Source organism: Sarcophilus harrisii, chromosome 4 (genome assembly GCF_902635505.1).
Source record: "Sarcophilus harrisii chromosome 4, mSarHar1.11, whole genome shotgun sequence".
Taxonomy (NCBI): Eukaryota; Metazoa; Chordata; class Mammalia; order Dasyuromorphia; family Dasyuridae; genus Sarcophilus; species Sarcophilus harrisii.
This window is the reverse complement of record NC_045429.1, coordinates 427,650,294-427,667,317: the sequence shown is the minus strand read 5'-3', so window position 1 is coordinate 427,667,317 and position 17,024 is coordinate 427,650,294. Positions and strand designations below refer to the sequence as shown.

At 38.9% G+C, this 17,024-nt stretch overlaps 1 protein-coding gene across 1 annotated transcript; it reads left to right on the top strand.

Annotated features, from left to right (window-relative positions):
- Positions 1–7,087: 7,087 nt before the first annotated feature.
- On the top strand, positions 7,088–16,267 carry LOC100921096 (hornerin-like). The gene is given in 4 exon segments (XM_031967560.1): positions 7,088–7,147; positions 9,144–9,303; positions 11,085–12,834; positions 12,867–16,267. Coding segments are annotated over 3 exon segments (4,284 nt in total). The 5' UTR covers positions 7,088–7,147; positions 9,144–9,165; the 3' UTR covers positions 15,263–16,267.
- The last annotated feature ends 757 nt before the right edge of the window (positions 16,268–17,024 follow it).

Here is a 17,024-nt window from a genome sequence, read left to right as displayed (position 1 = left end):
TGATCCTCCTTGTTTAGGAGGTAACTAGACATGTCTGACCTTGTTCCAGTAACCAGGAATTTGGTCTACCCCCACTGAAAATGAATAACAAATAAGAACATCATTAATCCAACAATTGACTTGATAAAGCATTTTGTGAGGCATTGTGCATAGTAGCTAGAGGATAAGCCTTGGAGTTAGAAGACCAGGGTGAAAATCCTGTGTCTAACACAGACTCCTTGTGTTACCATGAATAAATGTTCAATCACTCAGTGCCCCAAAGCATCTCTCCAGACAATAATATATTAAAAAAAAAAAAAACTTGCTAATCTTTAGAAAGGAGAGATTTTTCATAACTGAAGACCCTGACACTAATAAAATCAGTATTTGTATCAATAAAGAGCACTTTGAAGTTTATATAATGCACAAATGTTGTTGGGTTTTTTTTTTTTATTCCCTTAGGATATTCCCTTAGGATTCCCTCATTTTTTTCCCTAATGTAGATTTCAGGTTGGGATTTGTCCACCCTATTTGGTTTCTGTAATAACCTGAAAGATATGGAGATGAAGAACATTCTTGACACAGTGACAAAATCTGTACTAAATGAAGATGAATGGAAAAGTCTTTTGATTTATCTAAGCCTCAATCTTCTTATTTGTAGAATGGAAATAAATTTTCCCTTTAGAGTTTATCTCAGAGGGATATTTTTTTAATCAAATGAGATAATGTATATAAAACATTTTGCAAACCTCAAAACACTGTATAAATTAAGCAACAATAATTATTATGAATATGTGATTAATAATTTCCTAGACATTTGGCTGAAGTTAGGAACAAATAGACATTTAAAAACCACTATGACATTATCCATAAGGGCAATTCAATTGAAAGATGGTACCCATGAATGACCTATGGTGGCCCACATATACAAAAGAGTATCCTTGATTTTACTTTTTAATAAGCCAACAATCAATCTTAACCCTTAATGGACCAAGAAGCAATATACATAACATACATACCATAACAACAACCACCATAATAACAATGATAGTATTATTTCTATAGCACCTTAAAGTTTGCAAAGCATTTTACAAATATTAGTTTATTTGGTCCTTACAATAACCATGTAAAGAATGTGCCATTATTATCTCCTTTTTAGGAAGGAATGAGGCACAGATGTGATGAGGAAACTGAGGCACAGAGTGATTAAGTTATTTGCCAAGGTTGATACAGTTGGCAAACATCTGAGGCAAGATTCAAACACATGTTTTCCTGATTCCCTAAAGTTATAGAAGGGATATCTAAGCACTGAGGATTAAGAAAACTTTCTTAAATTTGCAATTAATCATTGATGGAGACAGAACTATCCCTCCAATGAGGCCAAATGGAATAATGAAGAGAGAGTCAAACTTAAGGGCAAGAGAGAGACACCTTGTCTCTGAGATTCACCAGTAAATTGTTCAAATTCTCTGACATTCTACTTCCTGATCTATGAAACGGGGGTAAAGAAAATAATTGTAACTCCTACCTCAAAGGGTTATTGTGGGGACTGTAGGGGATATTTTGTTATTAAATCCCTTAGAAGAAATGGAGTGGCCTTCATAGTCAATAAAAGAGTGGGAAAAACAGTACTTGGGTATAATCTCATAAAATGATAAAATGATATTCATTTAATTCCAAAGCAAGTCATTCAACAGCAGACTAATACTAGTCTATACTTCAACCACTGATGCGGAAGATGCCAAAGTTTATCAGTTCTATGAAGACTGCATCTTTCGAAACATATCACCAAAAGAAGATGTCACATTCATCTTAGGGTATTGGGTGCTAAAGAATGAAATCAAAAGATTATTGGAATAAGAGGAAAGTTGGCTTTGTAGCACAAAATGAAGCAAGACAGAAACAAATAGAGTTTTGAAAAGATAACTTACTAGTAATAAATACTCTTTCAACAATCCAAAAGATTGCTCTACACATAAACATCACCAGAGAGTTAATATAGAAATCAAAATGATTACATACTTTGCAGCCAAAAGTGGAGAAGCTCTACGCAGTCAATTAAAACAAGACCTGAAGTTGACTGTGGCTTAGATCATGAGCTTATCACAAAATTCAGACTTAAATAGAAGAAAATAGGGAAAACTATCAGACCATATAGGTAAATAAAATCCCTTATGAAAGTGCAGCAGATGTCTTAGATAGATTTAAGGGAAATAGAGTGTCTGAAGAACAATGACCAGAGGTTCGCAATACATGCACAGCAAAATAATATTACAAAGGAAAAAAAGGTAAGAAAGTCAAATGACTCTCTGATGAGGCTCTACAAATAGTTAAGGAAAATGAAATAAAAAGGAGAAAGGGAAAGATATACTCAAGCAAATACTGAATTCCAGAGAATAACAAAGAGAGATAAGAAGCAATTCAAAGAGATAGAAGAAAACAATAGAATGGAAAAGACGAGAGATTTCTTCAAGAAAATTAGAGATATTGAAGGAATATCTCATGCAAAAATGGACATGATAAAGGATAAAAATGGTAGAGACTCCACAGAAGTAGAAGAGATTAAAAAGAGATAGCAAAAATAGACAAAAGACAGATACAATAAAAATCTTAATGTTACCAATAGCTACCACAATAGTGTAGAACTGATGTAGAGCCAAACAATTTGGAGAATGAAGTCAAATGGGCCTTGGGAAACATTATGAATAATAAGGTTACTGGAGGTGATGGAATTCCAGCTGAGCTATTTAAAATCTTAAAAAATAATGTTGCTAAAGTTCTGTCCTCAATATGCCAGCAAAATTAGCAAATTCAACAAATAAGAACATCATTAATCCAGTAACTGACTTGATAAAACATTTTGTGAGGCATTGTGGCATAGTAGCTAGAGGGAAGCCTTGGAATTAGAAGACCAGGGTGAAAATCCTATGTCTAACACAGACTCCTTGTGTTACCATCAATAAAATATTTAATCACTCAGAGCCCCAAAGCATCTCTCTAGACAATAATATATAAAAAACTTGTTTTTTATATATTGGTCATTGGTAGGAAAAAAATTCTTTTACAACTCAATCTTAAAGAAATGCAAAGCCAAAGAGTGTTCAAATTATCAAACAAATGCACTCTTTTCACATGCCAACAAAGTTATGCTTAAGATTTTGAAAATTTGGATTCAGCAATATGTGAACCAAGAATTACCAAAAGATCAGGCTGGTTTTTGAAGAAGCAGAGAAACTAGAGATCAAAATGTCATCATTTGCTGGATTATGAGGAAAGCAAGGGAGTCCTCAAAAAAATCTATTTTTCCTTAAATGACTACTAAAGCCTCAGTTTTACTATATAGTCACAACATAGTGTAGCAAGTTCTCAAAGAAATGGGAGTACCACATCACTGTACTTGTCTCCTGAGAAACCTGTATGTGGATAAAGAAGCAACAATTAGATCCAAACATGAAACAACTGATTGGTTTAAAATTAGAAAAGGACTACAACAAGGCAACATATTGTCACCTTGTTTATTTAACTTATGTACAGAGTACATTGTGAAAAATGCCAGGTTGGATGAATCAAAAGAATTAAGGTTCCTGGGAGAAATATATCAACAATTCAGAAAAGAAGAAGAAATAAAACAGTCCCTTGATGGGGAGAATGTAAAAGCTTGCTTGAAGCTTAACATAAAAAAAAAAAAAAAAAAAAGTTCTTGGGAATTGGTCCTATTATTTCTCAGCAAACAAAGGAAAAAGAAATGGAAGCGTGTCAGATTTTATATTCTTGAGCCCAAAGATAACTGCAGATGGTGACTGTATCCATGAAATTAAAAGACTTGTTCCTTGGAAGGAAATCTATGGAAAATCTACACATTATACTAAAAAGTAGAGGCATCAACAAAAGTCCAGATAGTCAACATAGTGGTTTATCCAATAGCAATACAAGGGTGAAAGAGTTGAACTATAAGGAAAACTAAATGCCACAAACTTGTTGATTTTGAATTACGGTACTAGAGAATATTTTTGAAAATCTCTTGGAAAGCAAGGAGATAAAATCAGTCAATATTTAAAGAAATTAATTCAGCTTATTCACTGGAATATCAGATACTACAGCTGAAGCTTGAATACATTGGTCACAAAATGAGAAGACAAAACATTTTGGGAAAAACCCTGATATTGGGAAGGTTTGAAGGCAAAAGGAAAGGGGGTTGGCAGAAAGTAAGATGGATAAATAGTATCATGAAAACAATGAATATGAACTTAGAATTTAAAAAGTGGAGGATGGAAGAGCCTGGTAAGCTATGATCCATCAGGTCATGAAGAGTCAGACAAATAATCAACAAACAACAAATTATCAAGAAGTTATCTTCAGCCTGACCATCTTGCTCTTCTCTTTTTGATAGGATTCAGATACAAACAGAACTAGAACAGGTCACTATTCTTTTATTATTCTTCTCTAATCAACTTTCTATAGAATACTACACAGATTGATAAAAATAATGCATTTTTTTAAAAAATTGAACAAAAGTATATGTAAAAGGAACTTTGGAGAGAGATTAGAATTGGGTATTTAAATCAGGGAATCATCAAAATAGAACTAATTAATGCATGTGAGCTGATAAGTTCACTAGGTAGATTTGTAGAGAGGAAAAGAAAAGAAGACCTTTGGTGTCTCTTTTGTATGACTTAGATGAAAATCCAGCAAAAGAGACTGAGAAGGAGCAGAGAGCAGTGGGATTTTGTAATCTGTCCACCCATGAAAGATGACAAATTACTGATGCACAGCTCTAGCTATCAGACCTTTTCCTGCTGGGTTTTTAGTAATAAGCACTTTCAGCTTGAAAGATTGTGCTGCACTCTCTCCACTGTTCCCTTTGCATAGGCAAGTCTTCAATCCTTAATGATAACTTTTCTGTAGTTTTTGATGACAAAGACTTGATCCTGAATTTTCATCATGAAACCTTCTGTTCTAGCCAAAAAATCTGCACTCCACATCTCTGTTCAATGTTTCTTTGTTATTAATGATTCTGTCTGAGTTCATGCAGACATTGCCAATGGAAAGTCTTTTGGTAGCCAAGAAGCTCCATAACGCCCAGATCACTGAACCTCCAGTCAGGAAGATGTGAGTAAAAATCCAGTTTCAAATACTTCTAGCTATGTGATCTTCTACAAGCCACTTAACCTCTGGTTGTCTCAGTTTCTTCAACTATAAAATAGGGCTTATAATAATAGCTATCTCAAAAGGTTCTTGGTATATCAAATGAGATAATATTTGTGAAGCTCTTAGCACAGTGCCTGGCACAAAGTAAGTGCTTCAAAAATACTTGTTCTCTTATGATTCCACTTTTGAATCTAAACAAACTATTCGGAGAAAAGCAATTTGGGGCCACATTTGATCTAATGGCATGTATGAGAGAACTTTTACTATTATTTATTGAAGTATGAGTCTTTATTCTAAAAGTAGATCATTTATTGTTATTGTTGTTGGCCTGTTGTTATATTTATATTATAATATATATTACATTATATTCTGCTATATATTTTAACACTCTGGTCCAAATGCTTTGCCTACTTGTCTTGAACACATTTGTCTATGGATTCCTACATGCTTTCTACATCAATTTCTATTAATACAAGTATAGTTTTGCAAAGTATGAAAATAAAACCTTTTCATAAGAGAATAAAGCCTAGCAACTTGTAGCCAAGGCCTCTCTGATGTCACGATCTCAATTATCTGGGATCTCATCTATGTGTGTACGCTCCACTAATCAGACTGCATCCTCTCTACAACTTTATACAAAATGTTCATCAGTCACTGGATCCAAAAAAAGTTCATCATCCCACAACCAAACCAATCTGGCAATAGGCAGCTCTGCAATTGGTAAAAAGATCTTCTGAGTAAAAAGAAAGGAAGAAAGGAAAAGGGGAAAATGCATTCATTCTGCTGTTGAAGAAAACTAGTTTTCTGGCACTTGTCAGAACTCACAATCCACTACCTCAGACTTAGAGAATTCAGTGTCACGTTCACTCCAATGGACTTTAGCCCCATGGTTATTTTGATTCTGAAAAGTTATAGAATATGACTTGAAAGACACTATACATGAAATACATAAAAATGTAATGGGATAAGTGGATGAGATAACTGAGATCTAAGCCTTGGGCATACTCAGTCATGAGCTTTGGAAATTCAACCCATTCAGGAGATTGGGGGGGGGTGGGATGGGGTTTAAGAACATCAACAAATTACCCAGAGGTAATTTCAGATCAAATTGGGGATAATCACCATTGTCCCTATCAATATCAGGGACTAAGGATCCCAGAGAAATACATCTTTATTAATAAATCAAAACAAATGTTTTAAACAATTGCTGTTTGACTGATAAGCAAATGCTATACTAAGCACCTGGAATACAAAGAGAAAAGCAAAAACAATTCCTGCCTCCAAGGAATTTATAGTCTAATCAGAGAAGATAATATTTACAGACATAGGTGAAGTGAGGATGAATGAGTTTATAAAAGCCATCACAGAGCCCAATCATTGTTTAAGCCTTTGGGGATGACAAATTTCTTGGGTGTTTTTTTTTTCTTTTCAGCCAAAGGGTAGTCTAGAACTGAAAAAAAAATTTAGTTTTTTAAACTGATGGGTTAAACCCTGAGTGCACCCTGAACTGACTCTGTCCTATGACAGGAGAAAAAGGATGTGAGGCTGCAACTGATCAAAGATCCTTCTACTACTAAGAGAGGAAAATATAAGAGGGACAAGACATGATCTCAGTTTCCCCATTTGTAAAATAAGAGGGTAGAATTACATGATTACTAAGCCTCTTGCCATCTCTAAACCTTATAATCCCTATCCTCAGAAAGTTTATGGCGACAATAAAGGCCCTACTGTACAATGTTCAAATCCACTGAAAGGTGTGGCTGATACTGGTCCAAATAGGGGAGCTGCCTATGCAATCACAGATGAGTAGGTAAGAAAGCAGTTCACTAAATAAATGTTCCTAAAGATGGGGGTGGAGGTTTGGGTTTGGTTGGGAATGAATCAGGTCATCCCACAAAGTGGGTGTTACCATCCTAAGGTAGACACTTTAAATCCTCTATAAAACTCACAGCATTTTAGACAGTAAGTACCCTGCAAGCTGGTTCAGCCTCCATCCTACCCGTTCCTTTGATGAACTAGGGTAAGTCAATTTACCTAGCTGGATGAATATTATAGCATTTCATGATCACTATAAGTGAAAATCTAGGAATTGGGATAATATAGCAACAAGAATACTGAAAGAGAAGTAAGAAAAACAGTTTGGAGTCTAACTCTGCTTAATAGCCATTAAGCCTCTGAGTCTTATCTCTAAATAAGGGTATTAGACAAGATGACCTCAAAGTTCCCTTTGTTATGATATTGCTAATGTGCTCATAAACAGTGGGCTACTTGAAGTTGTCCTTTAACTGCCCCAAGATCACTGATAGTGCACCTTCCTCTTTATCATGGGGAAAAATAAAGAAATCTATTTTTTCTAAGATCACTGATGCAAACTTGGCATTGCTGGACTATTTCTTTCAAATGGGCTGGAAGATGATGGGGAAATAGTAGTGATGTCTTGCTGATTTCTACAGTGTCAATGTCTTTAAATTTATAGATATTCTATCAACTCTCAATCAGTTTCCTGTGACTTGAATTGTTTCTGTTAATTTTTTTTCTTGTGAAGTGAAAACTAAATGTATTGGATGTATTAGTATTCAAAAAAAGAATATGATGGGCTAAAACCATAAGATGATTCTAATAAGATAAGATTCAAAAGAGATCATATGCGTCAAAAAAGAATCAATTTTACAAATACAAAATGCAGTAAGCATGATTAAACAACAGTGAAGATCTAGTGGCTTTAAAGAGCTATAAGCTCATTATAAGTCAGCAGTATGATGATGCAGTCAAAAAAAGTAATGCAATTTAGAGTCCAAATCCAGAGAGGTATAGATTCTAAGAATGATGAAGTCATACACAGTAAGGTCCAGAGATGAGTGAGTAATGAATCTTGTGAAGTGGTTGAATGTATTCAAATTCAAAATCCCTATTTGAAGTTATAAGTATATAAAATATAATTATGTCATTGATTTTAGTCCAGTGAAAGGGAGGGAGGGAAGAAAGAAAGAAGGAAGGAGGGAGGGATGGGGGAAGGAAGAGGAAGGAAGGAAGGAAGGAAGGAAGGAAGGAAGGAAGGAAGGAAGGAAGGAAGGAAGGAAAGAAGGAAAGAAGGAAGGAAGAAAAGAAGGAAAGAAGGAAGGAAAGGAGAAAAGGAGGAAGGGAGAGAGGAAGGAAGAAGAGAAGAAAAGAGGGAGGGAATGTGGAAGGAGAGAGTGAAACTAGTATGGATTAAGCAGTCTATGTGTGAAATGTCAATCATCTTCTATGTGGTAGGCACTAACTAAATACTAGGGATACAAAAAGAGGCAAAAGATATCCCCAGCCTTCAATTATATCTCATTTGATCCTCACAAGAGGGTAGGACAACCCTGTGAAATAGATGTTATTATTATCCCTATTTTATAGTTAAAGAAACTGAGGCAGGCTGAGATTATATGACTTGCCTGGGATCACATAGCTAGTAACAATCTGAGGTTGCATTTGAACTCAAGTTTTCCCTCTAGGCCTAACACTAACCACAGTACTACCTTGCTACCTCTAACTAGAAATATGCAATACAAATCCAAATAATACCACCTCTAAATGCTAAATCTAGGTTATTGAAATGAACTTAGGCAATGAATAAGAAACAACCATATGTAAATGCAGACAAAAGATATGGGGGAGTTCAGAACACAGCAAGTCATTTAATCTTTCCCCAGGAAAAGGACATAAAAGTTGAAATCCTTCTGTATTAATACCTGTGTAAGAATCAAGACTTTCTAATAAATAGGTCTTTATTGACTAACTGAGATGAGTAGCTTAACCTCTCAATTGGTGTTTCATTATAACAAAAGAGTTGAATCAGCCCCATCCCATTCCTTGCCAGTAAGGGGCTTCAGGGATGAAAGCGATCAGAGTTATGAAATATAAGCATGACTATTTTTCTTGATAATGAGTACCAAGGATGTATAGGAAGGAAAAAGCAATGGTAAATAAGATAATTATAAATAAAAAATAGGATAAATAAAAAATGGCTCTTCTCTACCCTTCAGGTCCACCTCACTTTACAACAAGATGTCTCAGCTCTTAAAAAGCATTGTCACCGTAATTGATGTCTTCTACAATTATTGTGGCCAGGATGAGGAATGTGACACCTTGTGCAAAAAGGAACTTAAGGAACTTTTGAATAAAGAGATGGGTCCACTTCTGAAGGTAAGTTCTATCTATCAGATAATCACTTGTTTTGTATCCAGGCTAGACTTGCCCAAAGATTTCTTTTTTTCTGCTTAGTAGCAGGCAAAGATGATTTACATTCTCAGTGTCCCACTTCAGAGTCTAGTACGCAACATTCCAGAATTTGACATAGTAATGACCATTTCTAACATGTATGTGATGTTTTAAAGTTTGCAAAATACTATCCATGAATTACTTCCTTTGAACCTCCCAATGAATCTATAATAGAGCTATCATATTCCTAGTTTATAGATAACAGACCCAGGTGACCCTGAGGGAAGGCTCAATGATAGTCTTGCCTTTCTTTATGGTGTTACTACCTTTAAGTTTAAGAATATTTTTTAACCACTGGTCAGGTTTCTCTAATTCTTAACAATTCAGCCTTAAATTTTTTCCTGCTAAATAGAAAGCTTATACACTGATGATCCTTTGGATCAGGATCCAAAAAGGTCTTGGCATAGTAGAGCACTGAGCAAAATGTGATGAAATGAGATTCAAATCAAGACAGCTAACATTTATTAAGCATCTGATTTCAGGAGTTCAAAAACTCAAATTCATGAATACAAGATGAACTGGGGTTCAGAAAAGGTACTATCTGTGAGAACTTGGGCAGTCAGTCTCACAGTTTCCTCAGTATAACAAGGATAATGATTGTTCCTGCCTCTCAGGATTGCTGGGAGAATAAAATAAACTAATATTTATAAAATGCTTTGCAAACCTTAAAGTACTATATAAATCCTTTCCATTATAAACAATTACTATATTTATACATTTTATGCTATAAAATATTTTGTTATGAAATATTTTAATGTTATATATTAAACGCACTTATAAAGTTATTTTTGTGTTATGTATCATGTGTATTAATATATAATATTATAATCCTAGTGATCATTATAAACATGGTCACAAAATTAGTATGAAAAATGGAATCTGAATATGAATCAACATGAACACAGCATTGTAGCCATTGGACAATACTTGTACAAAGTAAACAATCACTAAATAAAAGATAAGTTAATTAATCACTACAATTACTTACATGCCTGGAAAAAAAAGTGTTATTATGTAGATGAAATTTGTTTTCAGATGCCTTCCTCTAATTTTTCTATGTCCTTCTTAGACACAGGGATACTTATCCCTATCATTGACCCTACCTTAGCACAGGGTTCTCCTTCCCCCCCCCCCCAAGTTCTTTTTGGCCAGAGAAAGGCAATCTGAAAACTAATTCATATGAATGTATTCTTGACTGGGTCTCTTCCTCTTCTCCCAGGAGAAATTACAAACCCTGAAGAGAACAATCAACCTTTGAATAATAGCATTTCAGGCACTCTGGCCCTACAGGTGACAAAGTGCTTCCAAAATCAAACTAGGGAAATTAAGATGAGTAACTAATAGGAAATTAATCACATTTAGTCAGTCAGTAAACATTTATAAAAACACTTACTATGTGCTAAGTACAATGTGAAGTGGTATCATATCAAATGATAATTGATCCCAAAATACTTGATTTGCATTCAACATATTATGTTGAATATTATGACTCCTTTTATACACCAGGTTCATTTGTTTTATTCCCTTTATCCCTGTGCTTTCATTCTTTCCATCTCTTTTTGCCTAATGCCTATGAGCTTTGTCAGACCAAATGAAGCTACTATCCACTGGGGTCTTCCCAATACATAAATTTTGACAATCTTCCTTCACTTAGTAAGTGAAGAATAGACATCAGACTCACAGGCTTATACTTTGTTCTTATACAGAATCCCAACAATCCTGATACTGTGGATGTCTTCATGCAAATCTTAGACCGGGATCATGACAGAAGAGTGGACTTTACTGAATATCTGCTGATGGTATTCAAGTTGACCATGGCCTGCAATAAATCTGTTGTCAATGAATATTGCCATGCTTCAGGGTCAAAGCAGAAACACCAAGGTCGTCATCACCAGGAGTCACAAAACAAATCAGAGGAAGAGGAAGTGTCAACAGAGCAAGAGTCAGACTCCAGTCACTCAAGCTGGAGTTCAAGAGAAGGATATGGGTCATCCAGGTCTGGGCATTCATACAGGACCAAGAGCCACAGACAAGGGTCTGGCTCTCCAGGGGGGGAAAGAAATGATTCCTCATATCATGTAGGGCATGGGGAGGGCTCAAGAAGGAGCCATCATCGATCAAGTTCAAGCCACTCAGGGAGTAGTAGTGGATCCAAAGCAAATAAGCAGGTGGGGAGGAGACATAAAACAAGTATTAGCCCCTCCAGAAAATCTGGAGGAGAAGAATATGAATATGGCACCAGCCACTCAAGTAGAGAGGAAAGTCGTGGATTCAGCAATAGCCAGACAGGGAGATTTGAGGCACCAGAAGAAGGGTTTAAAAGAGGAAGAGACAGGGGACAACGACACAGCTCTAGATCACATCATTCTTCTAGCTATGAGTCAGAGCAGTCATCTACCTATGAGCAACACCAGCCTAACTCTAGCCATTCCTCTAACTATGGACAAGGTGGATCAAACTCAGGCCACTACTCAAGCCAGGGACAACGTGGTTCTGACTCAGAGCAGTACTCCAATTATGGACAAAATCAGTCAGGCTCAGGACAGTCCTCAGGCCATGGGCAATGTGAATGTGGTTCAGGTCAGTCTTCCAGCCATGGACAATATGAGACAGGTTTGGGGCAGTCCTCTAACTTTGGGTCTGGTTCAGGTCAATCTTCCAGGCAAAGACGACATGGTTCTAGCTCAAACAGTCAGTCAGAAAGTTGGGGAAGACACAGACAAAGTTCAAGTTCAAATCAGTCCTCCAGCCATAGGAGATATGGGTCAGGTTCAGGGCAATCCTCTGGTTATGGACAACATGGGTTAGGCTCAGGTGAGTCCTCTAGCTATGGACAACATGGATCTAGCTCAGGGCAGTCTTCTGGCTATGGCCATGGGTCAGGGCCAGGTCAGTCTTCTAGCTATGGGCATCGTGAATCTGGTTCCAGCAGTCATTCAGAAAGTTGTGGAGGATCAGGACATTACTCTAGTTCACATCAGTCTTCTGGCTATAGCCACCATGGATCAGGCTCAGGTCACTCCTCTGGCTATAGCCAACATGGATCTAGCTCAGGCCAGTCCTCCAGCTATGGCCACCATGGATCAGGCTCAGGTCACTCCTCTGGCTATGGCCAACATGGGTCTAGCTCAGGCCAGTCCTCTAGCTATGGCCACCATGGATCAGGCTCAGGTCACTCCTCCGGCTATGGCCAACATGGATCGAGCTCAGGCCAGTCCTCCGGCTATGGCCAACATGGGACAGGCTCAGGCCAGTCCTCCAGCTTTGGCCAACATGGATCTAGCTCAGGCCAGTCCTCCGGCTTTGGCCAATATGGATCTAGCTCAGGTCAGTCCTCCGGCTATGGCCAACATGGATCTAGCTCAGGTCAGTCCTCCGGCTATGGCCAACATGGGACAGGCTCAGGTCAGTCCTCCAGCTGTGGCCAACATGGATCTAGCTCAGGCCAGTCCTCCGGCTTGGCCAACATGGCGCTCAGGCAGTCCTCCGCTTTGGCCAACATGGATCTAGCTCAGGCCAGTCCTCGGCTTTGGCCAAATGGATCTAGCTCAGGCAGTCCTCCGGCTTGGCCAACATGGATCTAGCTCAGGCAGTCCTCCGGCTATGGCCAACATGGCGCTCAGGCAGTCCTCCGCTTGGCCAACATGGATCTAGCTCAGGCCAGTCCTCCGGCTTTGGCCAACATGGGTCTAGCTCAGGCCAGTCCTCCGGCTTTGGCCAACATGGATCTAGCTCAGGCCAGTCCTCCGGCTTTGGCCAACATGGATCTAGCTCAGGCCAGTCCTCCGGCTTTGGCCAACATGGATCTAGCTCAGGCCAGTCCTCCGGCTTTGGCCAACATGGATCTAGCTCAGGCCAGTCCTCCGGCTTTGGCCAACATGGATCTAGCTCAGGCCAGTCCTCCGGCTTTGGCCAACATGGATCTAGCTCAGGCCAGTCCTCCGGCTTTGGCCAACATGGATCTAGCTCAGGCCAGTCCTCCGGCTTTGGCCAACATGGATCTAGCTCAGGCCAGTCCTCCGGCTTTGGCCAACATGGATCTAGCTCAGGCCAGTCCTCCGGCTTTGGCCAACATGGATCTAGCTCAGGCCAGTCCTCCGGCTTTGGCCAACATGGATCTAGCTCAGGCCAGTCCTCCGGCTTTGGCCAACATGGATCTAGCTCAGGCCAGTCCTCCGGCTTTGGCCAACATGGATCTAGCTCAGGCCAGTCCTCCGGCTTTGGCCAACATGGATCTAGCTCAGGCCAGTCCTCCGGCTTTGGCCAACATGGATCTAGCTCAGGCCAGTCCTCCGGCTTTGGCCAACATGGGTCTAGCTCAGGCCAGTCCTCCGGCTATGGCCAACATGGGTCTAGCTCAGGCCAGTCCTCCGGCTATGGCCAACATGGATCTAGCTCAGGTCAGTCCTCCGGCTATGGCCAACATGGGTCTAGTTCAGGCCAGTCCTCCGGCTATGGCCAACATGGATCTAGCTCAGGCCAGTCCTCCAGCTATGGCCAACATGGGTCTAGCTCAGGCCAGTCCTCCGGCTTTGGCCAACATGGATCTAGCTCAGGCCAGTCCTCTGGCTTTGGCCAACATGGATCTAGCTCAGGCCAGTCCTCCGGCTTTGGCCAACATGGGTCAGGTTCCAGTGGTCATTCAGGGAGTTGTGGACAACAAAGCTATAATTCAAGTTCACATCAGTCTTCTAGCTGTGGTCAGTCTGGGTCCAGGTATGGTCAGTCCTCTAGTGGTGGATCTGGCTCTAGTCAATCCTCCAGCCAGAGAAGATATAGATATAGTTCAGGTGGTCAGTCTGAGAGATGTGGACGACAGGGACATAGTTCAAGTTCACATCGGTCCTCTAGCTGTGGAGGATCTGGGTCCAGGTATGGTCAGTCCTCTGGTGGTGGGTATGGCTCTAGTCAATCCTCTAGCCAGAGAAGATATAGATATAGTTCAGGTAGTCAGTCTCAGAGGTGTGGACGACAAGAGCGTAGTTCAAGTTCACATCGGTCCTCTAGCTATGGGCGACACAGATCTTGCTCTGGTGAATCATCTAACTTTGGACAACATGGGTCTAGTTCAAGACAGTCATCTAGTCAGAGACGGCATGGATCCAGCTCAAGTAGTCAGTCAGGGAGTTGTGGACAGCAAAGACGTGGTTCAAGTTCACATCAGTCCTCCAGCTATGGACAATGCCAGTCTGGCTCAGGTCAGTCCTCTACTTATGGGCAACAAGGGTCCAGCTATGGTCAGTCTTCTAGCTGTGGATCTGGCTCGGGTGGTCAGTCAGTAAGTTGTGGAGAACAAGGACAGTACTCTAACTATGGACAGTGTAGTTCTGGTTCAGGACTACCTTCCAGTTATGGATCTGGATCAGGCCAGTCAACTTGCCAGAGTTCAGGCAGTCAGTCGGGAAACTGTGGAGAACAATACAATTCAAATTCACAACAGTCCTCTAGTTACGGACAATGTGGGTCTGTATGTGATCAGTACTCTGACTATCCACAATATGGGTGTCAATCTTCTATCTCTGGAACTTATGGCTCAGGTTCAGCTCAGTACTGTAGTTCTGGAAGTCATACATCCAGTGTGGGTGGACAGACATGTAGTTCAGAGAGACAAAGATGTAATTCAAATGGTAGCTGTGGGGAGTTTGGGAGAAAAACGATTGGCTCAACATTCATCCAGTATGAGGAGAGCAATAATGAGTCATCAGGGAATAGAAATAATGAAAGTAAGACAGTGTGCAGCCTCTCTAGCCAAGATGAAGTTGGTTCTCAGAGAACAGGAGGATATTATGGAAGGGTGAGAACATACTCAGGTTCCCAATATCCCTGTAGCATCACTCCTCTCTATGAGTATTGCCAAGAGCAAAGATTTCATTACTACAAGTAAAAAGGTAGATGAATGCTAAATAACTGAAATAACAGAAAAAGAGGAAAGAAAAATTTATACTATGACCAAGCCATTTACTGTGGCATTCAGTTCTGGGAACAGGGCAAACTGCCTTTGTCCTTTTCGTTTAAACCTACATGTCAACTCTATGCCTTCTATCTGGTGGTAGCTTCTTAGAACAGTTCCACTTAGTGGTGTAGGGTATTTAGCCCCTTGGTTAGGAAATAGTAATTAGACAGAGTCCATGGAGTATAACACTAAATATGGGGCAGTATCCATTTGGGGCCAATGCAATTTGGGAGCTTGGGAATCATTTTTTAACCTGTAAAGCTTGATTAGGGTGGGGGTGGGAGAAGGGATGCTCATGGATTGTTCAATTTACTGATGTAAAAGTTTATTATTACTCCTTTCCAAGGAGTTAAGAAGCAAGATTGCCTAACTCCTAATTGACTAAATTATCAGTTCTCAAGGCCAAAGCCACTGTGGCAGGGTTGTGTACTTGCCTTCAGATTCATGCCATGGCAAAAGTTAGCATGGGGGTAGGAAAATTTTAAGGACAGAGATTCAATCTCAGAACTTTCTTTTCAATGTTATCCAACATTGATTCTGAGGAACTTCTTTATTAAGTAAGCTAAAAATCAACATGAGAAATTGCCATCATGTCTTTTTCCCTAGCCAAGAGAGGAGATCTTTGATAAATGAGAGTTGGCAACATTTTTATTCAAAAGGCAAACATCTTGGGCTTTAATTGCAGCTAAACATTTGTCTGCATGAAAACTATTCTAGCTAGTAAAAAGTATAGGCAAGATAGCCACTTACACAACCTTTCCACTCTAGAGAATGTTAACTATCAGGAAAAGGGGACAGAAAATGTATGTTAACAACCATATGATATTTTTGATCAACTATAATACTTGATTATTGCTGTTCCCTTGAGGGCATTTGGTAAAATCTAAAAGCTGGATTTCATGAAAACTGATAATAAACTATTGTTTATCAAATATTTATCCTGTGTCTTCTCTGCTTCATTCTCATATCAAACTAGGAACTGATTTCAAGTAGGCTATTTACCAAGAAATCTCCATTATTCCTTTCCCCTAAACATTTATTAAGCACCTACTATGTGCCAGACATTATGCTGAGCCCTTTATAAAAATGATCTTATTTAATTCTCACCACAACCTTAGGAAGTAGGATGATGATTATTATTAATTATTATTCCCATTTTGCATTTGAAGAAACTGAGCAAATAGAGATTGAGTGACTTGTGCAAGGTCACACAGCTATGATAGTCTAAGGCTAGATTTCAAATCAATTTTTCCTAACCTTAGTTCTCACATTCTATCCACTATGCCATCTAGCTGTCTCTGAACCAGAGTTTTGAAGTGCACAGATACTAATGAAAGAAAATTGAAAGAATTAAGAAGCTAAATGATTTACTAAGACCACACAACTTGTTCCATTTTTAAATGGACTCAGAATATAAGCAAATTTCAATATTAGAACTGAACTATGTTTTTAAGAGGTAATCCATTCCAGTTTGGTCCTTTCAAAGTTGAGAACAATGAGGCTGAAAAGTAGGACTTGCCCAAGACCACACAGTGGTATAAACTATAAATTTCTTGATTCTATCCTTTTCAGCATCATCACAACTTATAGGAAAGAATTTTGCTAGTTTGTTCCCAGGTGTATCTCAAGATACAAAGAAATGGATTTTTCATAATCCATTTATCTAAATCTGAATTTAATCTAATGGGCAAAT